Genomic DNA, 25,301 nt, shown 5'->3' on the forward strand with positions numbered 1-25,301 from the left:
AAATTTGATTTTAATCTTAAAAGGCACATATTGGGAAATTCATAAGAGCTACCAAGTTGGGATTTTGGTATGTTCTTAGGAAATTTAAGGCAATCCGGGCCTTAACTTTAAAGTGCTACTCTTGTGGAAAAATGAAATATGCCAACATTTGAGGAATATGCTTAATTTCAATTGGCATAAATTAATCAAGGGAATTAGAAATGCCAATTTAGGTTTTGGCGTTTTCTTGACGCACTTAAGGGCAATCTAGGTTTAAGTTGTAAGTTTAGCTAAGGTTTTAAGGATACTTAGATAGTTAATCTAGGTATATTTTATTTATGCTAAATCTTGCCATGATTGTTTGCCCATCATATGCCATGACATCATGTCTACTTTTGCATTCATGACTTATTATGAAAAATACAAAAATACCATGTCATGACATTCATACATCATGTAGTTATAGGATATTTTCTTTTGAAAATTATTTCCTTTTGATGTATGCCATAACATTATCATGCATTAGTTTAATTTCTTGTAATTAAGGACAAAAGGCATTTAACAACACTTATTAACAAGTGACATCCTAGGTGGATGTCTAATATCTTTGAAATGCCTAGATAGATATGCATGATCCCTAGAATAGGGCAAAACCAAAATCTTACATCTCATAAGGACTATAAGATGACTTGTATGTGTTTTAGTGCACATTAGATACAAGTGAGATGTTAGGAAGATGAACAAAACTCAAAATGTTGATTTAGTGCATTCTTTTGAGTTTTAGGTTCATCAAAACACATAGTTATGTGTTTTCCCATCATTGGGAAAGCTAATGTACAAGTCATGTGCATTATGCCCAAGGAACATGATGGGATATTGGCTTTGAAAATGTTTTTAAAATGTTTTTGGAAAACCTTGGTGAAGGCTATCTTTTGACAGTAATCACCATTGAATAGTTAGACACAATCTTGAAGAAAACACTAAAGTTTTTGCAAGTTTTCAAGTTTGTGTCAATCTTTGAAAATATGATGTATTTTCATAGAAAACTATTTTTCCTTGATAATATATGCCCTAAACAATGTCTACACGAAATTTCATAATTTTGGATTTTGTAGAATTTTCTAGGGGTTTCGTTGACCGAAATGGAATTTCAGCAACTATCGAGTCTCGATCGATCCATGGATCGATTGAGTGCTGAATCGATCCATGGATCGATTCGGAAGCCATCTCGGAGCAATAGCTGGATCGATCAGCCGATCGATCCAGTAGTCTGAATCGATCGGTGGATCGATTCGTAGAAGGTTCAATCGATTGGAACCCAACTCCAATCGATCCAAGTTGCTGATTTTGGCTGGGAAAGCCTGATTTCAGCACTTTGAACCTATTTTAGTCTAGGTAACCATTCCAAACCCTTAAAATACATTTATATACATAAAAAGGGTGTTTTCGTGTTGAAAACAAGGATGGAATGGTAAAGGAAGACTTCATTGAAGTTTAGGTTGAGGTTTGTTTCAAATTTTGAACATTTGAACCTCAAAACTTCTAAATCTGGGTTTCCTAAAGGTTTAGGGATTCCAAGTCATTGTTGGTGCAATGACAGAAGTTACCACCATGTCTTTAGGGGGAGGGACTCTTTAAAGACATGAAAATTATTTTTCATGAACCTTGGAAGGTGGTTAACCTTCTGTTGTGAACTTGCTCAAGGTTGAGCATTTAAACTTGAAATGGGGGTAAATGGGGAGTGGATATCCTCATCATTTCAAGCGGCAACTCAAGTGGTTGAAAATGCTCAAGGTTGGGTATTTGTCAACATTGAGTGAGAAGTTAAGGATAATGAAGGGTATGAGACCTTCAATATTGAGTTGATCACAATGAGTGAAATTGTGATCACGATGAGCAACTCTTCAGGGGAAGAGTCTTCAACAAATGGAGTTGTTGAAGTGTGCCCAAAATTGGAGCATAGGTTGATGTGTGTCCAAAGACGGGTTGATGTTTTTTGTAGTGGGTTGATGTGTGCCAATAGGGGGAGAATGAAAGGAAGTAAGTTAGGTTTTCATTACCTAGAGGGAGTTTGCCCTCTTAGGGGGATAATGAAAAGCTTAATTTATGGGTTCATTACCTAGTGGCATGAAGAAGGAGGCTATAGGATTAGCCTAACTTACATGTGGGATTGTAAGTGTTATTGTGGTATTGTCAAACATCAAAAAGGGGGAGATTGTTGGTGCAATATCCCTCAGGTCAAGGGTGACCTGGTTAACCAAGCTGAGTCTTGGTTAGGGTTTAGATGTTTGACAATAAGATATTGATCGAAGAAGAGTCAAGTAGGTCAAGGTTGACCGGATACTTGACTGGGAAGTCCTAACTGGCATGTTAGGCAGAAGGTGAAAGTCCTAGTGAGTGAAGCTAGGCAGAAGGAAATCCTGGTGAGTGAAGCCAGGTGAAAGTCCTAGTAAGAGAAGCTAGGCAAATGGAAAACCCTAGTGAGTGAAGCTAGGTGAAAGTCCTGGTGAGTGAAGCCAGGCAAGGAAGGAAATCCAGATGGATCAAGGATGATCGGACATCTGGTGTTGGGAAGTCCAAGTAGGTCAAAGGGATTGACTGGATACTTGGCAAGGAAGGAAGTCCAGATGGGTCAAGGTTGACCAGACATCTGGGGGAAGTCCAAGTAGGTCAATGGAATGACCGGATACTTGGCACGACGAGTAAAAGTCCAAGTGGGTCAAAGGGATTGACCGGACACTTGGTGGGGAGTCCTGGCAGGTCAAGGGAGTGACCAGATGCGAGGCATGATGTACCAACAGGTCAAGGTTGATCGGATGTTGGTTAGGGAGGTTTGGGACTTGGTTTTGGGCAAAAACCAAGTGCTGGATCGATCCGTGGATCGATCCAGGATGTGGATCGATCAGTGGATCGATCCAGATTCTTCCCAGCGAACAGAAAGCTTCTGGATCGATCCGTGGATCGATCCAGAGGTCCCGATCGATCAGCCGATCGATCGGGACGATGCTGCTTCGCGCGATAAGCGCTGGATCGATCCGTGGATCGATCCAGGCGCGTTTCCTGAGCACAGAGGCGCTCTGGATCGATCCGTGGATCGATCCAAAGCCTCCCCGATCGATTCGGAACATTCGAATCGATCGGGATCCGACCGTTGCGTCGTGTTTAAAGCCGCAGGCGAGCGTGGTCTTCGGCATCTCTTCACGAGCTCTTCTCAGATCTCTCGCCAACTCCTCCACAGCGCTCTCAAAGATCAGATCGCCAGTTCTTGAAGGATCTTGGAAGCTTTCCAAGTCAAGAGGCGGATCAAAGGCAAGAAGAGAAGCTAGGGTTAGGGTTTTCTGTACTCATTGTAAGCTTTGCGCTTGTATTTTGTTTCCCTTTCCTTTCTTCTTGTACTGAGAGTCTTGTAGGGCTTCTCCGCCCTCGGTAGTTACCGAAAAGGAGTGTTTCATAGTGGAGGGTGCGTGCGTGGTGTGGATCCTTGGATTAGTCACCTCCTTTGGAGGTGGATACCAAGTAAAATCCTAGTGTTAGCGTGGTTGTATTTGTTTCTGTATTTTCCGCTGCACATCCAAGAAGAAACAAGCAACGCCAAGCAACGAAGCGCACCGAGCGAACGCGACAAGCTATTCCCCCCCCCCCCCCCCCCTCTAGCTACTTTTGGTCCTAACAATTATTTCTAAAAATCTTTTTTTTTTTGTTAAAGAGATTTCATTGATTATTAATGTTATCATGATTGCAAATTTGAATACTAGGTTGTTGATTTAATTATACAAGAGATGAATAATTGTTTTTCAGAAGTTAGTACGAAATTGCTTGGTTACATATCATGTCTTCATCCAAGAAATTCTTTCTCTCAATTTGATGTTCACAAACTCATCCATCTTACTAATTTTTATCCCGAGGACTTCTGTGGTACTGATTATTTATTTTTTGAACAACAACTTATGAGTTACTTTTATAATTTGCGAGATGATCCTTACTTTTCTTCAATTGATTACTTGAGAATTCTTGCTCAGAAATTGGTTGAGATTGAAAAACATTTGATGTTCCCATTGGTTTATCGTATGATAGAGTTGACATTAGTTTTACCAGTTGCAACTGCTTCGGTTGAACAAGTTTTTTTTGCAATGAAGACTGTGAAAACTTATTTACGCAATAGAATAGGAGATGAATGGATGAATGATGGTCTAGTTGTATACATTGAAAATGATAGTTTTTTCTACAATTGAAAATGAGCAAATATTACAACATTTTCAACAAATACAGTCTCATAGAATCCAATTGTCTCCTCTTGTACCGACTCGTCGGTCGTCGCAGACTTCTACGCCAACCTGGAAATGAAGCTCACCTATGGAAGAAAGGTAGACTAATCTTTCCTAAACTTCTAGTTTTTTTTTCTTGCAAGTTAGATCAAATGTTCTTAATGTTAATTTATCAGGTTATGGAGATTCGGTTGAGTATTAAGTGGGACAAGGGAAAGACTCTCGAGTTCTAGTCTCTTGGACTCTTGGTAAACTCTAACAATATCATTTCAATCACATATTGTAAGTATTAGTATTGCAGTATGTTATATGGTTTAAATGAGAATCCTAAGTGTTCAATAAGATCAATTGGTTGTGATTAACTTAATAGGCTAATAGCTTTTGAATGGAGAGTGTTTCATGTTATTAGTCATCAAGTGGGTTGCAAAATGAGATGTATAACTATTTCTTATTGCTTCTGTATTGGCAGAAACATTTGCTATTAAAGTATTCTTTGTTCACCGTTGATTCCTCAAAATTCTGAACCTCTTTTTTTTTTTGCTCTGTTCTACACTATCTGTCAAGAGAATTTAACGGATATTATGATTTATGTGAGTGACGTTCATGTTTATTTGGCTGCAGTTTCTGCAGCAACGTATATTATGCAAGAGTTGGAGCCTTGAAGGGATCATCACATTGCACACTCGAAATGAATAAACTAGCTAGAGCTTAACTTCTTTGTCTGTTAGATTTCAAACTTCATGTGTATAGTTTCTGCAGCATCGTATATTATGCAAGAGTTTATGCAAAACTTTAATCATTAAATATTTTTATTTAGTCAAAAAATAATATCTATGCAATTCAGCTCCCCTGATTTTTTTTCTGGTTCCGCCCCTGGCGATTAGACAAACTATCTAGCAGTGATTGTAAGTACCCTGAGACCTACAGTGATGTGATGTCTCATTAAATACGGAGATCGCAAAAGCATTATAAAAAGGGTACATCTCTGTTGGCACAAGTTCACGAGTCTACAAATTTACTTTTCCTTCCACTCTTCTTCTTTCTCCACAAATATTGACTTGATCGTCGGAGTAGCCGCGCTAACGACCTTTGGCCTGCTTACTTACGGTCAGAGATGGCCTAGGGGCTGTCAAGGTGTGGCTAGCGCACAGGGCCACGCCTCTGGCGGGGCCCCTTTGTTTGTAAAAAAAATATATATATATTTTTTTAAGTAAAAGCTAATAAAATATATTCATTAGAAAAAAATAAAAGATGTAATTATAAATTTTAAAATATTATGAATTTTTTTATAAAGGTGCCCCTAAATCTGCACGAGAGTAGACGAGTCTTTTTCTATTTCTATTTTCCTAAACCCTAATTTTTCGGAATCCACTTTTGTTCACCCTCAAACTCTTCGCCCACACGCCATTGTCTAGTGTCGCGTCACCGCCCTCGTCCACCGATACTACATAGTAGTGCACACATGTAAACCCTTCGATTTAATGAAATTTTCTTACTTAAATTAAAGGATTTTTTTTTTGTACGGGGTCCTTTAAAGTCTAGGACCGGCCTTACTTACGGTCTTCTTCCTCTTTTTCTTTCTACTTATGTTTGCAAACATTCTTAGTTCAAAGTCTTTTTTAAATCAACTTCTAAGCTAGCTCATCGATAGTTCAAAGGACACAACAAATCCTTAATTGGGATTATGGGATCCGATTCTTTTATTATGTTATATCTCGAACCATTAAATGGACCAATTCGAGAACAATTGGATGATAACAAAATTATCAAAGATTGACATTCCTTATTTCGATTCAACAATGTACCAATAGTACCTTGATGTTGTGTAAGTAATTGAATACTAACCTTGCAGTAAAAGTATTTATATTTGTACGATCTAATCCATTATCGGAAATCAATCCTGAACTTGCCCTATCATATCTTTTTCCGATATACGAAATGTTGGACAATCGAATCAGATCATTTCCCTTTACCTTAATAAAGGAAGCACGAATCTCTTTCGGAGAACCATTTTATTCCGGATCCCAATTCAATATAGTTCAACTTTCATGACTTCTATATGGTATAATTATGCTATGAATACTTTATATATTTTTTTTTGAGGTATAGTATTTAGGGGGAAGAATGTGAAAAAAAACTTATATATATATATATATATATATATAATTGAATAATAATAATAATAATAAATAAAAGAAATTAGTGAAGGAAGGATGGTGAATTTTATCCCAATTTTGTTACAATTATTTCTTTACTTATTTCCATGGTTCACTTATTTTCATACGAAAGAAATTTCTTCACAAATCTTCTCATTTTCTTAACATTTTGTCCTTCTGTACTCCCTTTTATACTCATCGACGCACCCCTTTAATTTTGTGGAAGCCCTGCGGTTCCCACCAAGATGTCCAACGCTATGACGCCGGGTAGATGACAATGGATTTATAAATATACGCTGATTTATCCTAGGTAACCATTCGGAGGCACTTTCCAAATAATTCTAATTTTGTGACTTGTCTTCTCCTCCCTCATGGTTTTTGTTTTTCCAGAAAAAATGCATTTCGTTTTCCTTCTTTTCTGAGTTCAACTTCTTAGTTCGTCCTTGACCCCTCACCATCATCCGCCGGCGATCGACCGAATGGATCCGCCGCAGCCGTCGCTGTATTCCCTCTCGCTCGTCACCAGGGCCAAAACGGCGCTTCAATCCGCCGCGGTTAGGGCCGAGAAGGTCCTCACTGACATCAAAGCCGACCTTAAGATCGATCGAGGTTTCATACCCCTCCTTTTCTTCCGCTTTGATTTATAACTAGGCAGATGGTGTATATATTCCTTCCCGCTTCGAATCTGATTTGACCTGTTGCAGACATCGACGTGCAGTCCCAAAGAGGGACGAGGAGATCCACGGATCGAGACATAGATGCGGACGATGATTGCAGCAGATTGCCAACGGAGGTAAGTTATATGGGTGAATATGATTGTCTTTTTTGTTTTTTCACGCAGATTATGTACCATAAGATTTGCTTGCTATTCGTGAACACAAGCTATAGACTACAGTAATATCCGTGCTACTGTGCAAATATGTCTGTTTTATATCCTGTTCTAGTTATAGCCATTTGCTCAACTGTCTTTCTTGACTCTATTGTATAATCACTTCTTCAGCTACATGTTAGTACGCAAAGTGGAGCTGTGCCGCTCCATAAAGTAGAAAATAGTGGTTGGCTATCGGAGTCGAACATCATTTCTCAGCGTAAAGGGTTTGGTATTTATGATTTAGTTACAAGGATTTGGATCATGGAAGCAATTCTTCATTTTAGGTGTAAAGATGTCTGCATTACAGTCCCTGACTCCCTGTATAACAATTGCTACAAGCCTTGCACATTTAGTTTGATATTTTTAAGAGACCAATTAAAACACTCTGATTAATGAATAAAAAGATGATATAAATGAATCTGATTACTAATAATATAGCCATGCATAGAGTTCAATGGAGAATAGCCTCGGATAGATTTTTATAGAACTCCAAATGATGGATAAAATCCATTTTAGGGATAACAACTGATTCTGCAAGCAAACAAATTGAGAATCTTGTCTTTTTCTTGTGATTTTTGTAATATCATCATATACTGTTCTAGAAAGAAAGAGAGGTTGCAATATTACCTTGAAGTAACATTGGATGTTAATCAATCAAAAGATCGACTGGAAAAATATTAATGGAATTTTTACTTTGTGGACTTCAAGCATGCAAATAAATCATTGAAAAGTAAGTAAATAAATAAACAAACAAACAAACAAACAAAGGAGATATTTTTGCTAGAAGGCCAGATTGGCATCTCTTCGACTAGTTTCGCTTGTTGCTTGTTTATTTTTGGAATTGCCTTGGTAGCTGGAATTAGTGTAAGACGCATCTTTCAGGATCGAGTATTTTTTCCACAGTAGTTAGTTCTGTGGATGGCCTTTTCTACAAGTTCTCCTATCAAATCTGTAAATTGTGATGCATAACGATTTTACAGAACTAATCAGCACTTTTTCAGGTTATGGAAAAAAGCTCGTCCAAGAAAGTAGACAGTTCAAAACCTCTAAAGAAGGCAATTCCTTCATCTTCTGTAATTAAACAACTAGCTCTGGCAATTGAGTAAGTTTATTCACAAAATGTGTTACATGTTGGAACTGTATGCATAGAGTACAATTACCTCTTTTGATTTTCGTACATTAACAGCTATATAATTTTAGCTTTTGTAGATGTGTGAACAAAACTATATGCACAGTATTTTTACATAAAAGCATCATGCTTTCAATTCTCTGCTTTCTCTTACCATCTATCATTACATCTAAATGCATTTAACTTTTATAGGAGCGCAAAGCACTTCAACTCTGTAAATAGCCTTTTGTCATCAGCTGTAGAGCCCTCAAATACCAAGGAAAAGAATGGCTTGAGTTTTTCAGCAGTAAAGTCTCTAGTTCTCCGCGATAAGGAAGATAATGAAATCAATTCTTCCATATGCCGTCTTTTTAAATCAGGTAAAATCATGTAACTATTTTTTGCGTCAATTTTTTGATCCTCATGTCAACTATAAATTTTTCTCATTCAACTAAATATTCACTTTGATTGCAATTGTCAACAAGATACTTCCAGAGGAACAATATTTGCCATGGAAAGGTGTATGTGGATCTGACCTTACTCCGACTACGTTGTTAAAGGATCTTCATGGTGCACCGCCAGGAAGCTTTGTTGTTGAATTGTCTGTGATTATTGGAGGCTTTAAATCTTTACAGAAGATGGCATCATTTTGGTGTAGTGTCATAGCTGAAGTAAGTAATTGGATTTGTTTCTTGTTGAGGAAAGGTTTCTGTTTTTACTTTGAACATTATCTGACAATTGCAAAGTTGATCGCATGATCTTATGTTTTTAGGATGTATTCCTTCAAACCTCAAATAGCCAATCTCATTTATCCATTTTATTTACAGAAAGATATTTCAATTGGTAATGTTTGCATTGTTCTTGTGAGATTGATGATATTTTTTAAGAAAGTTGAAGCTTTGGTTTATGCACACACATGTTTGTGAAACAACAATATGTCTTACTAAGCTTGACTTTTTCTAGATTCCATGACATTCATTTTTTGGGTGAAATAATGTTGTGTATGTTCTATGTAATGTTTAAAGATAATTAATTAGAGACCTTTCCATCCTTTCACATTACTCAAGTCATTTTTGATTGTTCTCATTACTGATCAATTCATGGTCCTTTCCCCATTTTATTCTTATTGAATTTCATTATCTCATATCTACGCCAGTAACATTTAATATATTATTCATGAGTTCTTTGATGAAAGATGTGTTTTTTTTTTTCATTTGCTAAACTCCAAAAGCTTGCTGCTGTTGTAAATCCTTTCTGAATCTGTTGTTAATTAAATTCCATTCGCAAGCACACAATAGTTTGGATGAATGCTGTTATTTATTTATGTTTTGCCAGCCTTTCAAGTAATTCCCTTCACTACCCTCTTCATGTACATATTAGATAGGTCGTTCTAGAATTTGCTAAAAGGCTTGGATACTTGTGGTTACAGTAAATGTCATAAGCTATTGTGTGAAATTCTGTGAATTTTACAATAATGCGAGCATATCTCTACTTAAATCTGTGAATTTATCATTCTAAATGATACCAGAACTCCTTAACAAAGAACGTCAAATGCACAATCTATTCAAAATACTAATATTATTTAATACTTTATTACTTGCTGTAACTGTTAATATTATTTAATACTTTATTACTTGCTGTAACTGTTTCTTATTTCTTGTTATTTCTGCAGCTGAGGAAATTATGGTCTGATGGCCAGCCAATACCTAGAATGCCATTAAATGCAGATCCTGACTTGAATTCTTGCCTACTGCATCAACAGTTTCAAGTTATTAATTGTTCCATTGCCAGGAAACAGCGCCGAAGTATTGCTGAAGAATCATTGCATTCTATATTGACAAAGGCTAGTCACGAACATATTGATTCATCTCCAACTTCTAAAGGTTTCGCAAGGACCACTACTGGAGATTATGTTCTTAGGCTTGGAATTTCAGGACCATCTGAAAACCTTACCATGTTAGAAACTGGCGAACCTATATATTCTCCTATTACACAGGTAACGTTTTGGAGGTGCATAATTAATTGAATGGCTGTTTTTCTCTTACACCACTCGTAATGTGATCCTTGGCCTGTCATTACATCCAGGAAGGGCCAGTTCTAACAGAAGAACTTATAAAAGAAACTGAGGAGTTTGTGCTGCGAACTGGGAGGTGAGTATTTATTTGTAGGCAAATTTATTTTATGGCATTGCTAATATGCTGTTGTCTGTTTCCAGTCTAGGTGGTTTATTGTTTGGTCAAATTGGAAAATTACTTCTTTTTTTAGATAGAAAATCTTCTTTGTTATTCAGTTACGCACAGACAAGGGAGAGTATTAATTCACCACCCTAAGTATGAGTATAATATGACTGTATTGTGAATGTACAAAGGGAGAGAATTTATTTTTTGGCTTGACTTTTTCTTTTTTTTTTTAGTTGTCATTTTATCATGGATTTATTTCATTTCATCTGAATCAGAATAAATAGATCCTTTTGGACTTTCTGAATTTCACCGTAATGTCCAAGTTGAACATGGTGAAGTTTTTGCATCTAATTTCACTTAAAAAGGCCTTTCTCTTGATACTGAACTCCTTGAAACAGCAGATCACATTGTTGTAAACTTGGGTTTTCTTATTTTAGATAAAATGTGAATTGACTGGTAATTTTCTTAGTTTCATAGAAAATGATTCATTGTTGTCTATGCCAATGGTACTTGCATCTTTCTTAATTTATAATTTGTATTTGATTTACTCTCCTGTTCTTAATGCTTCTCAGTTTAGGGCCAGGTTGCTCTCAACTCCTCTCTGACATGCAAGCATTTAAGGCAAGTGCGAAGTCTCATTCAGTATTTTATAGTGTTTATTATTCCTTTTCCTTATTTCTTGATTTGTGTAGCAATGCTATGAAATTTCAAAGTTGTATAATCACCAGAAATATCACCTCATTAGGCTGCTAACCCTGGGTGTATCCTAGAAGACTTTATAAGATGGTACTCTCCGCCAGATTGGATGGAGACGGACAATCAGCTCGATAATTCACTTGATGATGAAGGGTCATCTCGACATGGTCAATTAAGTAGAAGAATGCAGGAAAAAGGTAAACGCAGCCTATATCTCCCTGGTGTAATAATTAGACAGGTGGCTACTAAATATCTTGTGCCCTCCGCATGATGGTAACTAATGTAGACAAACTGTACATTCTTCAATGTTTGGAGCAAGAGATTCTTCTTAGTCATTTATCCTAAAAGCTTTAATAGATATTCAGAAAGGAATCAATCTATCTATAACAATCCACCTTGAGTGGATTGATTCTTAAATTGGACTGACCCAAGCCCAGCATATGAATTGACTTCATTTAGTTGGGGATACATTTTTAGATTACTAACATAAGTAGTGAAAATTCATCATCCTTTCAGATACCTTGTTGATGTTCACTGGCTAATGATTTCCTAATTTTATGAACGCCCAGTCAATCTAGTGGACCTCTTAAGTCATAATCTGACATTGGACCTTGTTTCTAGGCAACTTAGTTCATAATTGAGTCATCTTGGCTATGGTTGTTCTTCAAGGGTTGAGGTCAATAATCAGTCGTTACCGATTTGGTTTTTTTTGACAATTTCTTTTGTCAACCTCTCCATTAGCTCTCTACTATGGTGATTTTTGGATGACTTGCACCATGGATTTTTTTGGTCAAATTTAGATAATTTGTGGCATGAACTGTGGGAAACTGCAAAAGCATTACCAGCTGTCAAACAAACACCATTGTTCGATGAGGATTTAGCAGTGTAAGTGGGTGAATTTATATGGCCAGTCTTTTACTTTATGTCATTCAAGAAAAATGATTGATTGTGTTGATTTTGAAGTGAAAGCATCTTAACTTCCTTTGAGAGCATCCAACCATCTGATCTCTTTGAGCAGCTTGCTGTATGTGTGGTACGCATTTTCTTTTTAGTTTTTCTTCCAAAAGGAATTTGACGTTGCATATTTATGTATTTTGCAAGATTATTAATTATTATTGTTGCTTTTGACACGATATCAACTTTTTATGTACTGCCATGTTGATTAGTTACAAAAGGGTACTGTTCTACTACCTAATGGAATAGGTGCACTAGTCTTGATCGGCTGTTCCTGGACTATTAATTATAAAGTACTAACAGGTGGAGCAAGATTCTGCACCCATAAGCATGCAAATCATGATGTGATCTTAACTAGTATTAGTTTTCTACTAGAGCATCTTCTCATGGATATGATTCTAACACCTTGTTTGGTTCATGGAATGCAGTTAATCACGAATAGATTAGTTGTTCTTGTAGAATGAAATAGAAACTTGTATTTTTCCTTTTTTTGGTTACTGGAATGGAAGACATACTTCATTCTCATTCCTATTTTTAATTTGTAGTTTGGATTAGGAAGGACGTGGATGATTCAGAGATATATTTAGAAAATGAAAAATCTGCTAAGTTGGAATAGCTGTTACATTAGTCGCTGATAGGTATATCTAAGCTGGATTAGAAATAATTCTTTTGTCTGATTTTAAAGAATTTCTTTGAACCATAGGAATAACTATCATCCATGAGACAAATTATTCAGCAGAATATATTTTCTTATGAACCTAACACGTCAAAAGTAGATTATGCATTTTTAGGTATTTGCTTCTGCAGTTTTTGGCAAATCATCTGGAATTTTATTGATTAGGTCGTGCAATTCTAAGGGCCTTAAATTTAATTTGCATTACATTGTTTTGAGCTAGCTGCATCATGCAAGAACCTTGTCTCATCCCATTTCCTCCCAAAGAACACCTAATTAGTAACTTAAGTTGTGAAATTTTCCTAAAACGCTCAGGGAAGTGGATGAGATAATTTGCACTGAAGATTGTTATTTTGATAAAAAAAAAAAGCTTTAGCACGATAGTCTCATAAGGGCAATAAATTTCTCTCTGAAACATGCTGGTTGTATTTGTATTCCTCAACCTAAATTTGATAATCTTTGGCATTCTTCATTAATATGAGTTTTCAGATATTGTCATTGTTTGTAAATGTTTAGATTTCTGCTGGTCTACTGATAGCTGAAGCAGTAGTTCCAGAGGATGGCACCTTAAACAAAAAATACAACGAGTGCAAAGACTACATAGTTGCAATCTACCAAAGCGGTCTTTTGAATGAAAAGTTGGATGACATTTGCAAGGTATGGTCTCGTTTCTTATCATTCTTGATAATGCTACTAAGATTTCGTTTTGGTTCACTGTTTATTTCCTTGTAGGTTTATGGAACGATAGAAGCCATAGTCTTGAAACCTGAAGAAACCACTAAAGCAATAGAACAACCTGATGACACTCCACTTGGCGAATCAAAGAAACTCTTCAAGGTAGGGAACTTAAACTTTGTTGGGAAGGACAAACAACCAATTTGGAAACGAACTGCAAAGGATGATAAAAAATCAGAGGAGAAACAGGGCCATGTACTTTCCAGCCTTTTTGACAAAAGAACATCTTTATTCTCCAAAAAGGCTGAAAAACTAAATTAACAACCACCCAATGACTCAATGAGTGCGAGAGTGGGCATGTTTGAAAAATTCCACATTTGTTCTTTCTCATTTTCCCCCTTTATATTGTTTGATGTTCAATGAGCCAATGGCCATGATTAAACTTGTACATGCTATTTGTGTCTGTTACTCTTGAGATGAAAAGTTAGTGCTTTTTGATTCTTCAACCTTCTGACATTCACGAAGCATGCAAGCATTTTTTTCCCCATGATTACTGTCATTTGTATATGATATTTTTCCGATCAGAACACTATATATACCCCAGGATTATTCAATACTCTATTTTTTATTTGAATACATGCGTCTTTATCATTTTTATTTATCTTTTAATTTGTAAAGTATTATTAGTAATAGATAAGCACATTGAATAATATTTTCCTATAATAATTTTCTCGATATGATAATTTTCTGACTCATTATGTCCGTCTAAAATGTATCTTTTTAATAATTCGAAAGAGTAAAATGTAATGTGTATATATATATATATATATATATATATATATATATATATATATATATATATATATATATATATATATATATATATATATATATGTATGTGTGTTTAGGGGTAAGTAAAAGTTCGGTTAAACCTAAAAATTCGGTATTTGATTCGGGTTCGGCTTTAAATTTTTTTATTCGGTTAAATCGAATAAACTGAATTTTTTAACTAAATTGATTTTTAAATCATAAATTTTAGATCGAATTAAATTTTTATTAAGTCAAATTAATTTTTTAGAAAAATTTGATTTATTCAGTTTGTTCGATTTTATTGAAAATTCGATTGGATTTAGTTTGTTTTTTTTTATCAAAAATCGATTCGGATCGGTTGAAAACAAATCGATTTGGTTCGATTAATTCGATTTAGTTCGATTCGATTATTCAACCAATCGATTAAGAATTAAGGGGTGTTTGGTTAAATGATGAGAATCACTATGAGTATAGATTTGATAGTAGGATGAAATGAGAATAGGAATGAAAATAAACCCATCAAGTTATATGAGTTTGGTTGATTCTCATAAATCTAATAATCATTCCTAAAATATCATTCCAAACTCATAATCTAAATATATCTTTTACTATCATTCCATTCTCTCATTTTTAAATCCATCGATGAAACATCCCCTAATTCTAAGAAAATTAAAGGCCCAAGTGATTAATTAGTAATTATCATATACCGTACATCACTAATTTGTCCGCCATGGATTTTACGACGCCGACCTCCTCAAAAACCGCCTCATCGTAATCTCCGCTGGCGTCGCCTCGCCTCTAACAACGTCTTCGCGTAACCGATCGTCTTCGTTCAGGTGCCCGCCGCTGGGCTACTTGTTCAGGAGTCGCTGCACGAGCTTCTCGTCCCCGACGTCCGCGCCCGATCCGCTGCCGCGCTCGACGGACTACTTCCTGGCAACATCATTCTCGAGGTCAATGGGGAGACTGCGCCCTCGCTCTCCCTCACGGAGCTCGTGGACTACATCTAGAGGTCTGCATGCAAGAAGGTATTGGAGCAATGAAGGTGGTGAGGGAAGGAGCAAAAGCTGTGGAACTCTCTGTAATTCCCGACGAGAGCGCCGATGGGACTGGCAGAATCGGCGACCAATAGTCCCCAAATTTTTATCTTTCCAAGTCCAGAGCAAAGGATTCAGGACAGACCACAGTGTGGATGGCTTGAAGCAGACCTTCTTGAACTTTTCCCAGTCCGCGAGCGAAGTCTCCGTCCCTGTTTACGGCGGTTGCGAGATCGAGTTCATTCGGGCTATTTCAGTTTGCGGCGATGATCAACCCACTGTCATTGCAGGTGCTTGATGCTGGTTCCCTTGTGCTTATTCTCTGCAATTTTTCTGTATCCATTTTTCAACACATGCTGTCAAACAGTTATCTTGTATTGTTGGGTCAGTGATTCGTATTCTCGTTTTATCATCTTGGTGGAAATCATTTCTGTAGCATGAAATTCTATTTCAAACTCACACCTTGAGGAATCACACCTTAAGATTCCTCAGCTGTAGTTTGGTCATAACTTTTTCTCAAGAAAAGAGATGACGATCTACTGTAACCATATTTCTGGGAGCTTATAGTGGGTTCGGAAGAACAAGAGAAATTATAGAAAGCAATACTTCATATCCGACTCCTAATACTTCAACTATATGCAACAGTTGAAGGGATAACTTTTTGCTAATTAAATTCTTACTATTCCTTCACTTGAACTAGGAAGATTTTTGTCATCTCATTGACTGATGAACACTTAACAAACAGCAAATTGTTCTCTACGGATTTGACATGGCAGAAAGCATATTGGCTTGGTAGGAAGAACCAAGGACTTGCCACCAACTTGTCTGCGTAAAAATGCATCTTAGCTGCTGCCCCAATAATTTAGCTCACAAAGTCCTTGTACTATCTATGTTTCAGAACCACCCTGCTTCAATGGCCATTAACAAGCTCTTTCATCCGATAACTTAACTGAAGACAGGACTAGAAAAATAGAAATGGCCTTGAACAATTATTGGTACCCAAAAAATATAGTGCCCTAAATGAGGCAGAGTTCATTCCCTTCCAAATTGTTCGTTTTTTATTAGTATTTTCTTTCGGCATGCAGTGATTCCCTGGAATTCCCAGCTAGCTTGCAGAAAAGAATTGGGAATAACTGGGTGTAAGAATCTGCTTTTGCTGACCCACATGCATAAGAACCTTAAAGTATGGATTTCATTACTCGCTGAAGATGCATATCGATGGCAATTTGAGATTTGTTCTTCTCTAAAATAACATTTTTCTTGTTTGTATATTATTTAATGTATACTTAGTTGTAGTTCCAAATGATCAACATGCTAATTATCCATTATGGAAAGGAGAAAGAAAGAGAACTAAGTCAACCAACAACTGAGAAGAACAGATTAAACTTGATGCGAGTGGAAGAAGAAGCAAGACAAGTACCTTGAGCTGAAGTGCTTGAGTGGAAAAGAGATATTGACGCGGCTCAATCCAATTACACAGCTATTTCAGCATCCAACCATGTTTTCAGATTGAGACACGCCAATACCTCCTGTGCACATCACAAGCAAAGCACTGATTTGGCCTCGTCTTCCACCATGATAACCTGCACTTAGTTCTTCTCCTTCCCTTTGATGACAATTCAGAAACAAAGCTAACAGTGAGAACGGCACACAATAAAGCAAAGGGCTCACAGAAGGGCGGGAGTAGGTTTTGGAGTTGATGGACATGAGCTATGAGAAGGAGAGTTACATAAACCCTGATTCTTGATTATTTGCGCATCAAATGAAAAAGGCATCTTCCTTTGTGTTAGCTTTCTCTCTGCAATCACTTTTATAATTGTTCTCCTTCTCCAGATCATTTTCTTGTCATATGGCTCCCAAATGCTACAAAAAGGGTAACAAGAAAGGAAAGGGGTGAGAAAGTGAATTTTATGGGGGGCCATAATAAAATGCATGATTATACTTGCTGAGTTTGTTTGATATGCATTTTTATCTTCTATCTTCTCTTTATCTTTTCTTTATCTTTTAGATCCATGATGTATCTCTTAAATGCTGACACTTAATATGTCTTCCTTGTCACGCTTTCAATGGAAATGTTTGGTTTGCTAGAAAACAATGCAGTTGCGTCAGCAATAAATAGCAGTTTTTTTAGTGGAAGAAAAGTCCATCTCTTAATGTTAGGTCTTGATGTGAACAAATAATGTATATTAATTTGTTGCTAGCAAGTAGAACTGACTGTGGATAAATATACTACGTACACATGAAATCAGTAAGAATCAATTGAAGCTTCTACTTAAATGAGCAAGGAAGACATCAAATGACGAAGAGCTGTGCCATGGTGAAACAGCATAGATAAGTAAACACTAATCCATTGCTGTTTAGCTGGGAATCAGGATAAACGCAGGGAGTCAAAGGTGATGATGGGGTTGTTGTGTCGCATTAAATTCTCTGTCGCCGAGCTCAAGAGCAATCACTTTCAGAAAATCAGCTTCTGCTAAAGCAACGGATTTGTTCCTGTTTCCTTGAGCAAAATTTCAACTTTTACCGTCGAGAATTCAGAGTTCCCTTTGTTTAGATTTTGATGTGGATGGCGGCTGGCTGGCTGGCTGGATTCTAAAGCTCAATTGGAGAAACTGTGAGAGTGAAGAAAGGTCAAAGTGTATGCATCATATTGGTAAGTCGAAGGCCAAAGAAATCGAGGAGGGGTCCTACAAGAGAGAGAGGACTGTGGAATCTGGCCCTTCTTGGTACTTTGGCACAGTGGTGGAGCCATGGACGCAATGATTGTTGACTGTTGCAGAAAGCGAACTTGTTATTTATCTCCTCAAAGTCAAGTCAATGGCAATGTGTAATAGAATGAGAAGCTGAACAATTGCTAAGTACTTTAAATGTCTTGATAAATTTAGTCTGAATTATTCTTCTAATTATCAAATTATCCATCTCATATTACATCGTTTTTTATTAAAAAAATGTGAAATGAAAAATTTAAAAGTATAACACTCTGACTGTCCAATAGGCACATTGGTCCATATGCATGGCCCATGAAAGGTTGTCCCATCAAACAAAGCCCAGGAACGGCATAAAGTCGTCCAGAGTTTTTATTTATTTATTATTATTATTATTATTTAAACTTTTTAGAAGCTGTGTTATAGTCTTAAGGATATACAAATTTTCAAGCTGAAATTTTTGTTAGGTATATCCCTATATATATTCAATGACCTATCAGTGTAAGAATTAAGAAAAGAAATACAATTGTTTACCAGTTCTATTTCTTTTCTTCTGCCAATATAAATAATCTACTCCAGAGCTGCAGGTTCTATAGCAGCAGTGCTTGGAGTTGCTGGAAAATCAATGCATTGCTGCTTACGTTAATTCCCAGTTAATGAAAACATCGATGTGTCTGTCCTTTGGCAGCTTGGTGAAATAAATGCGGAGGTTTCGCCCACCAACAACATCGATGTGTCCTTACACATATATAGTTAGTACCGAACAAATTAAAGACGATCGACCGACCAAATCTAAAGAAAACTAATTACTTTTCAGATTCCAACTCGATGTCCTACTGTTGGATTTGGTCTACTAGTTGCCCAACTCCTCAGGGAACCATATGCAGCCAGTGCGTACTACTCACTGCTTTTCATCTTTTGTCTCCTGGCACTGCAACCTAGAAAAAAAGCTGAAGCTGAAGCTCAAGCTGAAGCACCGACCAAGCTTTATTGTGAACCTAACTGATCCAGCTGCCTTAATGCATATCTCCTTAATATACGAGAAGGAAAATTATAACATGTTCAATCTTGTCCCTGAAACAGTTTTCTTCAAAAGCTCTGAATGTATCTTTGAGCGACGACTCAACCAATACGAGATATGTTATCTATTATTTTATCTAAGTTCACGATTATGTGAAAGGAAAAAAAAACTACTCTATAACAAAATAATAGTTATTTGACACCAAAGTAACTTGTTGAATCCCATAAATTTCTATTTTTCATTATAAGATGCAATTCTCATTTTTAACTTTGTTTCTCCTATTTTATCTTTTATAAGAGTAATATGTTTTTTAGTAATTAGTGGTCAAGAAATATCCGTAAAATAATATGAACTTTAATTAATGTTTTTTATATAAAAAAAGCCTAATTATCACGAGGCGTGACATCTATTTATGATCTCTAGCGTAAAGAAGATATATTACTTGAGCAAAAACCATAATAAACCGTAAAGAAGGTTTAGTAGATCGTAGTCATCGTACCAGATGCATTATGTTGTCCGCTACTGAATCAGTTAATTAATTAATTAGCACTGTTTTCACAACTTAACGATCGATCTGTCAAAACTCTGTCTGAAATAATTAACTCATCTCGTACTTTTTCAAAAGGGTTCTGAAAAGATAAAATTTGATGAAAAATTGACGAAAATCCCTCTTTCACCTGCAGGAAAACTTATAAAACTGTATCGTTGCCTATTTTCCATAGATTAATGATTAATGAACATTAAATTTGAAGGAAATTACTGAACAGCTTGGATTTTATAATGCTTCAAGATCCAATCGATCAAATTTGAGGGGAAAGAAAAGATAGATGGCAGAGCCAAACAAATATTTATTATTATGCTCATGAAACTTCCCAGCAGATGACCAGCGACTGCATACATAAACGCTAAAACACGTGCACGTGGTTGGCCTCCCCATGCACGTGAAATGGCAGACCTTCTGCTTCCTCCTCCTCCCCTGTCTCTTGCACTGAGTTGTTACTTGTTCCCAAGGCAATTTTACAGTAAACTTTTCATCTTAATCCATTGCACCGAGTAATTAATTATATAAAAAAAGGGTATTACTAAATGGGTAATGCTAAATGGCCAGAATCTGGCCAGCTAGAATCAATACATGCAAGTGTACATATGGGTATTTTAGTAATATCATATGTGTACATTAATTACATGCATGTACATGCATGCATTCTAATTGGAGGATAAAAAATTCTAGCTAGCCATATTCTGGCCAACAAGAATTACCGTTACTAAATAGTCAGAATCTGGCCAGCTAGAATATATGTATGCATGTATATGCATGAGTATTTTAGTAATTTCATATGACCACATTAATTATATGCATGTCTATACATGCATTTTAATTGGGAGATAGAGATTTCTAACTGACCAGATTCTAGCCAGCAAGATTTACTCATATCCTTATAACAGGATGGGAAATGGCAGCCTCTGCGAGCTTCACAATCTTCCTCGGCTTGGGATTGATGTACTTGAACAGATTTAGTACTGCTCTGCTGCAGCATTTTGAAGAAATCGTTAAGTAATTAATTTTCAGATTACATGATTGCCCCTTCATAGGCTTCTTGGTCTTCATTCTTCGATTTGGATCGGGTTCTCCTCTTCACGAAGGAAGCTGAAGAGCCTTTTGTAGCTCAGACCACGTGAAGGGCAACTGAAAGGTCATTCATTATTGTTGGCATGGTAGTCTTCCTACTCATCACCATTAATGTTGAACATTTTAATGAATTAATGTTGATGGGGTTGCAATCCATGTGTTGCTCTGATCATTATTTTGGCAAGTCAAATCACAGAATTGGAAGCAACTCTGAAATCCAGCATTTATTTGGGTAAACTTGTTCAAAGAGTGAATGTGCAACGTACGTATTTCCAATTCATTAGAGTTATGATAATTTTATCTTAAAGTCAGATAAAGAAGGATTCAATGTCCATATATAAAAGTGATGGTTTTAAAAATAGAAAACGTCATTGTTTTTTGCAATTTGTCATTATCCTTAATTACCAATTGGTTTAGACTGAATGGAAACAGCCATAATCGTGATCGGTTAGTGTTTCTTTATCATGCCATTACTGATTTTGTATGTTATAAGCTATTTTACATAAAATAAAATAAAGGAAGTTGAACGCTAAAGATATAATGCAAGTGTATATTATCTATTTTCAGTTTTGCATTACATATTGCAAGAAATTTGAAGTCTGATAGTCTAGTCAAAGACGAGGAAGGTGATCGATTCCAGAGCAGTGCTTTCCCAAGCTGTCATCCTACAATTCCACATGATACTCTGTTTTCTCTTTGTGTGACCCTATTGCTATTCCGTGACCCACATGATCTCTTACTTTCTTTTGCGGCACCCTTCTCTTTTTCAGGCGCCAAGGGCCTTTACGCCAATTTGCAGTGCGCAGCAACACATGTTCTGTTCTTGCACTGTGCATGAAGCAAGAAAGAGAAAGAAATCAAATTTGTGGAACGGAGTCTCATTAAGGTTATCTTTCCTTAAGTAGCCTTTCTGAGATGCCCTGCTTCAGTTGGTAGGTGCTTTATCCTTCCTCCACTTCCCACCGCATAGAATAAACGGAGTTCAGGGAAGAGTCCAAAACCGAATGCTAGCTGCCAAAGGAGCAATTTTTACTTACCTTGTGATCCTCTTGGTTTCTCCGAGCTCTCGGTTGCTAAAAATTCCTCCATCGACTGGTAAAGATGCGATATTTATTGAAGAACTGGGATGGAGAGTGGTGATTCGAGGGATTTCGTGGTGCCGCAATAAGAGGAGAAACGAAGAAGAGGAGACTGCAGATATGAGCTTCAGGAGAGGAAGCGGTGGCGGTGGTGGAGGCGGAGGAGAGCTATCGACGAGGGGAATGGTGTCGAAAAAATGGACATTTTTGCTTTGCATTGGAAGCTTTTGTGTTGGCTTACTCTTCATCAACAGGTGCAGAATTTATTCTTAGTTTCTTCAATTTGTACCTTTTGCTTCTCAAATTTGTCATCTTGTATACTTGATCGATGGTTTACGGTTTTGTGTTTTGCTAATTTTGTTTCTAAATTCTGAATTGTTCACATTATTTTTTATTCGATCAGTCAAATTCATCTTTGAGTTATAAAAGATGAAATGAGTTTTCTACGACTATGTCTCCTGCTGAGTTTTGGCAATTGGGAAATAGGATTTTCTCCAAACTTGATTGTATTTCTGCCAGAGTTCTTGATGATCCATTCGATTAAGATGTACCTCAGCTAAGAGAAGCATTCTAGAGCGGAAAATCGATATTAGTCAATTCCTCCACTTCTGATGATATAATTCAGTCAGTGTATTACTTAATTTCATCACGTACTTGTGTTTTATAATCACTTCATTTCAGAGTAGTCTGTTTTTTTTGATAAAACAATATATAGACTGTCATTATTCCCTATGGTACTGAAGTAGAATAATGTTTTGCAGTTGGACAATGCCTGAAGCCAAGGACATGATTAGGGCAACAGGAACAGAAAATAGTAAGATGAATCTAGTTTCCAACGATTGCAATCTAAGAACGGTGAGTGTATTGGCCACATTATATGGATGTATCATTTAAGCAATGCTAATGACAGTAGATTTTGATCTTGTCAACTAAATCTGAAGGACACAGTTGGTTCATGACAAAAAGCATCATATTTTTTTCTTCCCTTTCTGTTTCAGCTTAACAAAAAAGGAGAATCTAAAGAAATCCTTGGCAAAATTTCAAACACTCCTGAAGATTTGCAGTACGTTTCCGTATCTATTATGAAATTGGAGCTCATTGATCAAGCTGTAGCAGCAAGATAATGGAACACTTTTGTGCAGGACACTAGATAAGACAATATCTAACTTAGAAGTGGAGCTAGCAGCTGCCAGAGCTGCACAGGAGTCAATTCTCGCTAGTGCTCCACCGACAGAGACTCTAAACCCTACTGAAACTACTGGTCCGAGGAAGTATCTAATGGTTGTTGGAATTAATACGGCATTTAGCAGTCGTAGACGAAGAGATTCTGTCCGTGCTACTTGGATGCCTCAAGGTTCTTCTTGGCTCCACCTGCTTTTGCCTCTTTGCTGCACAACAAATCTCTCTCATCTGATTAACAAATTAAATTATTAATTGTGTAAAAAATATATATATATATAGGCGAAAAGAGAAAGAAGATGGAAGAAGAGAAAGGCATTATTATCCGCTTTGTCATTGGCCATAGGTATGTATCTAGAGAAACTAAGTATAGATTTATGAAATTCTTGTTAACAATTCCTAATGTTCATGCCTTGTGTCATCATTCCTCTTCTAGATTTATATATTGGGAGTAGGTTTATAGGTGAAGCTATTGTAAGAAAAATAAATTCAAAAACAGAATTGACTATGTTCACCCTTTGACTTGCCTGCCTTGAGATATTTACAGTGCTACACCTGGTGGAATTTTGGATAAGGCAATCGAAGCTGAACATAACAAGCATGGTGACTTCATGAGGCTGGTTAGATATGCTTTTTATATATATATTTTTCATAAGACAACGAAACTGTTCAATTTATTTGTGATATCTTTAGAATACTTTTTGTGTGTGATGAAGCTGTATTATTGGCTCAAGTCATAGAATTTTGCAGGATCATGTAGAAGGCTACCTAGAGTTATCAGCAAAAACCAAAATATATTTTGCTACGGCTGTCTCTATGTGGGATGCTGATTTCTACGTCAAAGTAGATGATGATGTTCATGTAAATATTGGTAAGTGAAACTGTGTCTTGGATTGCATGCCTACCTTAATTTGTTTATGCATAGCAACATGGTATATGTGTTTATGTTGAGTCTACATTTTATTTTTATTGTAGCGACTCTTGGAATGACTCTGGCTAAACAAAGAAAAACAAAGCCTCGGGCGTACTTAGGATGCATGAAATCTGGTCCAGTCCTAGCTCAGAAGTAAGCACATGCTGGTATTTGTACTCTTAACATTACAATTCAGCAATTGATCGGTCTGCTTTTATGGAACAGGGGAGTCAGATACCATGAACCTGAGTATTGGAAGTTTGGAGAGGAGGGAAATAAATATTTTCGACATGCTACTGGTCAGCTATATGCCATTTCTAAGGATTTGGCCAGTTATATATCCTTGAACCAGTACGTAAATAATTTTCAACTTTTATTCTCTATTTTTTTTAAAAAAAACTCTTGTGCGTTTGTAGAACTTTAACCGAGCACTGGTTCATTGTCATAGGCATTTGCTTCACAAGTATGCAAATGAGGATGTATCGCTGGGATCATGGTTTATTGGGTTAGACGTCGAGCATATTGATGATCGCAGATTGTGTTGCAGCACGCCACCCGGTAATTGTCCTGTTCACAAACATGCAAATTAAATCTTCAGTTTGAGTATGTGAATTGGCTGCTTAAAGTAGTAATGCAAATTCAGATTGCGAGTGGAAAGCCCAAGCAGGGAACGTCTGTGTTGCCTCATTTGATTGGAGTTGCAGTGGGATTTGCAACTCAGCAGAAAGGATTAAGGAGGTTCATCGGCGCTGCGGGGAAGGCGAGAAAGCTCTCTGGAATGCATCCTTTTGAGTTCCATTAATAAGCCTCTGCGTGCCAATTTCCAATCAATCTCTGGTGCCATACTACATACGTTGTGTCATGTTAATATATATCCGTATTGAAAGATGACCACGGTGGCTTTAATTTCTTTCAGCAAGCTAAGGGAACTTTTTCATTTTGCTAAGAAAAGATTCCCGTAGCCGTAGGGATATGATGGGTACACACTACACACACAGTAAGTCAGTAAGCGAGAGAAAATACAGTTCTCCCCCACATTTTTTTCATAAATTGGCCGACTTGTTCTTGTATAATTATAATAGTTGGATGCAATAAATGCTTTGTTTGCGTTTTTCTGGTACGATGGGATAAAGAAACGTGCTGTTCCATGTTAATTAGTTTTGTTGTTCGGGAATTTACTAATTCGTTAACATATATAGAGCTCTTAGCCTGCTTCTGCTAATAATGAATAGAACATGGATATATAATATTGAAAAGATAAACAACACAGTCCACAGCATATATTAGCTAATTTGAATCGACTTTTAAAATATAGATTATATTTTATGATTATGTCTTTGAAAAAAATGTTGGATGAGAGAAGAGAAAAA

The 25,301-nt window shown here is 36.6% G+C and overlaps 3 protein-coding genes across 3 annotated transcripts; all 3 read left to right on the forward strand.

Annotated features, from left to right (window-relative positions):
• The first annotated feature begins 6,722 nt into the window (after positions 1–6,722).
• Positions 6,723–14,063, forward strand: LOC122036647 (rab3 GTPase-activating protein catalytic subunit-like). Its single transcript, XM_042596043.1, has 13 exons — positions 6,723–7,009; positions 7,105–7,193; positions 8,273–8,373; positions 8,593–8,759; positions 8,875–9,050; positions 10,052–10,375; positions 10,465–10,529; positions 11,132–11,180; positions 11,305–11,452; positions 12,056–12,140; positions 12,219–12,288; positions 13,399–13,539; positions 13,615–14,063. Exons 1-13 carry the CDS (start codon positions 6,880–6,882, stop codon positions 13,876–13,878), a joined length of 1,809 nt encoding a protein of 602 aa, XP_042451977.1. The 5' UTR covers positions 6,723–6,879; the 3' UTR covers positions 13,879–14,063.
• A 1,261-nt stretch (positions 14,064–15,324) lies between these two features.
• LOC122036655 lies at positions 15,325–18,315 on the forward strand. The gene is made up of 2 exons (XM_042596054.1): positions 15,325–15,694; positions 16,701–18,315. Exons 1-2 carry the CDS (start codon positions 15,325–15,327, stop codon positions 16,772–16,774), a joined length of 444 nt encoding a protein of 147 aa, XP_042451988.1. The 3' UTR covers positions 16,775–18,315.
• A 3,246-nt stretch (positions 18,316–21,561) lies between these two features.
• Positions 21,562–25,051, forward strand: LOC122036641 (probable beta-1,3-galactosyltransferase 2). Its single transcript, XM_042596025.1, has 11 exons — positions 21,562–22,093; positions 22,601–22,694; positions 22,838–22,902; positions 22,982–23,193; positions 23,301–23,364; positions 23,566–23,638; positions 23,769–23,889; positions 23,994–24,084; positions 24,157–24,282; positions 24,380–24,489; positions 24,575–25,051. The coding sequence occupies exons 1-11, from the start codon at positions 21,765–21,767 to the stop codon at positions 24,721–24,723; spliced, it is 1,434 nt and encodes a 477-aa protein (XP_042451959.1). The 5' UTR covers positions 21,562–21,764; the 3' UTR covers positions 24,724–25,051.
• Positions 25,052–25,301: the final 250 nt, after the last annotated feature.

This window comes from Zingiber officinale, unplaced genomic scaffold (genome assembly GCF_018446385.1).
Source record: "Zingiber officinale cultivar Zhangliang unplaced genomic scaffold, Zo_v1.1 ctg184, whole genome shotgun sequence".
NCBI classification, from domain to species: Eukaryota; Viridiplantae; Streptophyta; class Magnoliopsida; order Zingiberales; family Zingiberaceae; genus Zingiber; species Zingiber officinale.

Excerpts from the sequence above, each read along its gene's own strand:
- LOC122036647 (XM_042596043.1), top strand. The coding sequence starts at position 6,880 with ATGGATCCGCCGCAGCCGTCGCTGTATTCCCTCTCGCTCGTCACCAGG. Across the intron at positions 8,760-8,874 it reads ATGCCGTCTTTTTAAATCAG|AGGAACAATATTTGCCATGG; the intron begins GTAAAATCATGT and ends AGATACTTCCAG. Across the intron at positions 10,530-11,131 it reads TTTGTGCTGCGAACTGGGAG|TTTAGGGCCAGGTTGCTCTC; the intron begins GTGAGTATTTAT and ends AATGCTTCTCAG.
- LOC122036655 (XM_042596054.1), top strand. The coding sequence starts at position 15,325 with ATGGGGAGACTGCGCCCTCGCTCTCCCTCACGGAGCTCGTGGACTACA. Across the intron at positions 15,695-16,700 it reads TCAACCCACTGTCATTGCAG|TTCCAAATGATCAACATGCT; the intron begins GTGCTTGATGCT and ends ACTTAGTTGTAG.
- LOC122036641 (XM_042596025.1), top strand. The coding sequence starts at position 21,765 with ATGCTAGCTGCCAAAGGAGCAATTTTTACTTACCTTGTGATCCTCTTG. Across the intron at positions 22,903-22,981 it reads AACACTCCTGAAGATTTGCA|GACACTAGATAAGACAATAT; the intron begins GTACGTTTCCGT and ends ACTTTTGTGCAG. Across the intron at positions 24,283-24,379 it reads AGTTATATATCCTTGAACCA|GCATTTGCTTCACAAGTATG; the intron begins GTACGTAAATAA and ends TCATTGTCATAG.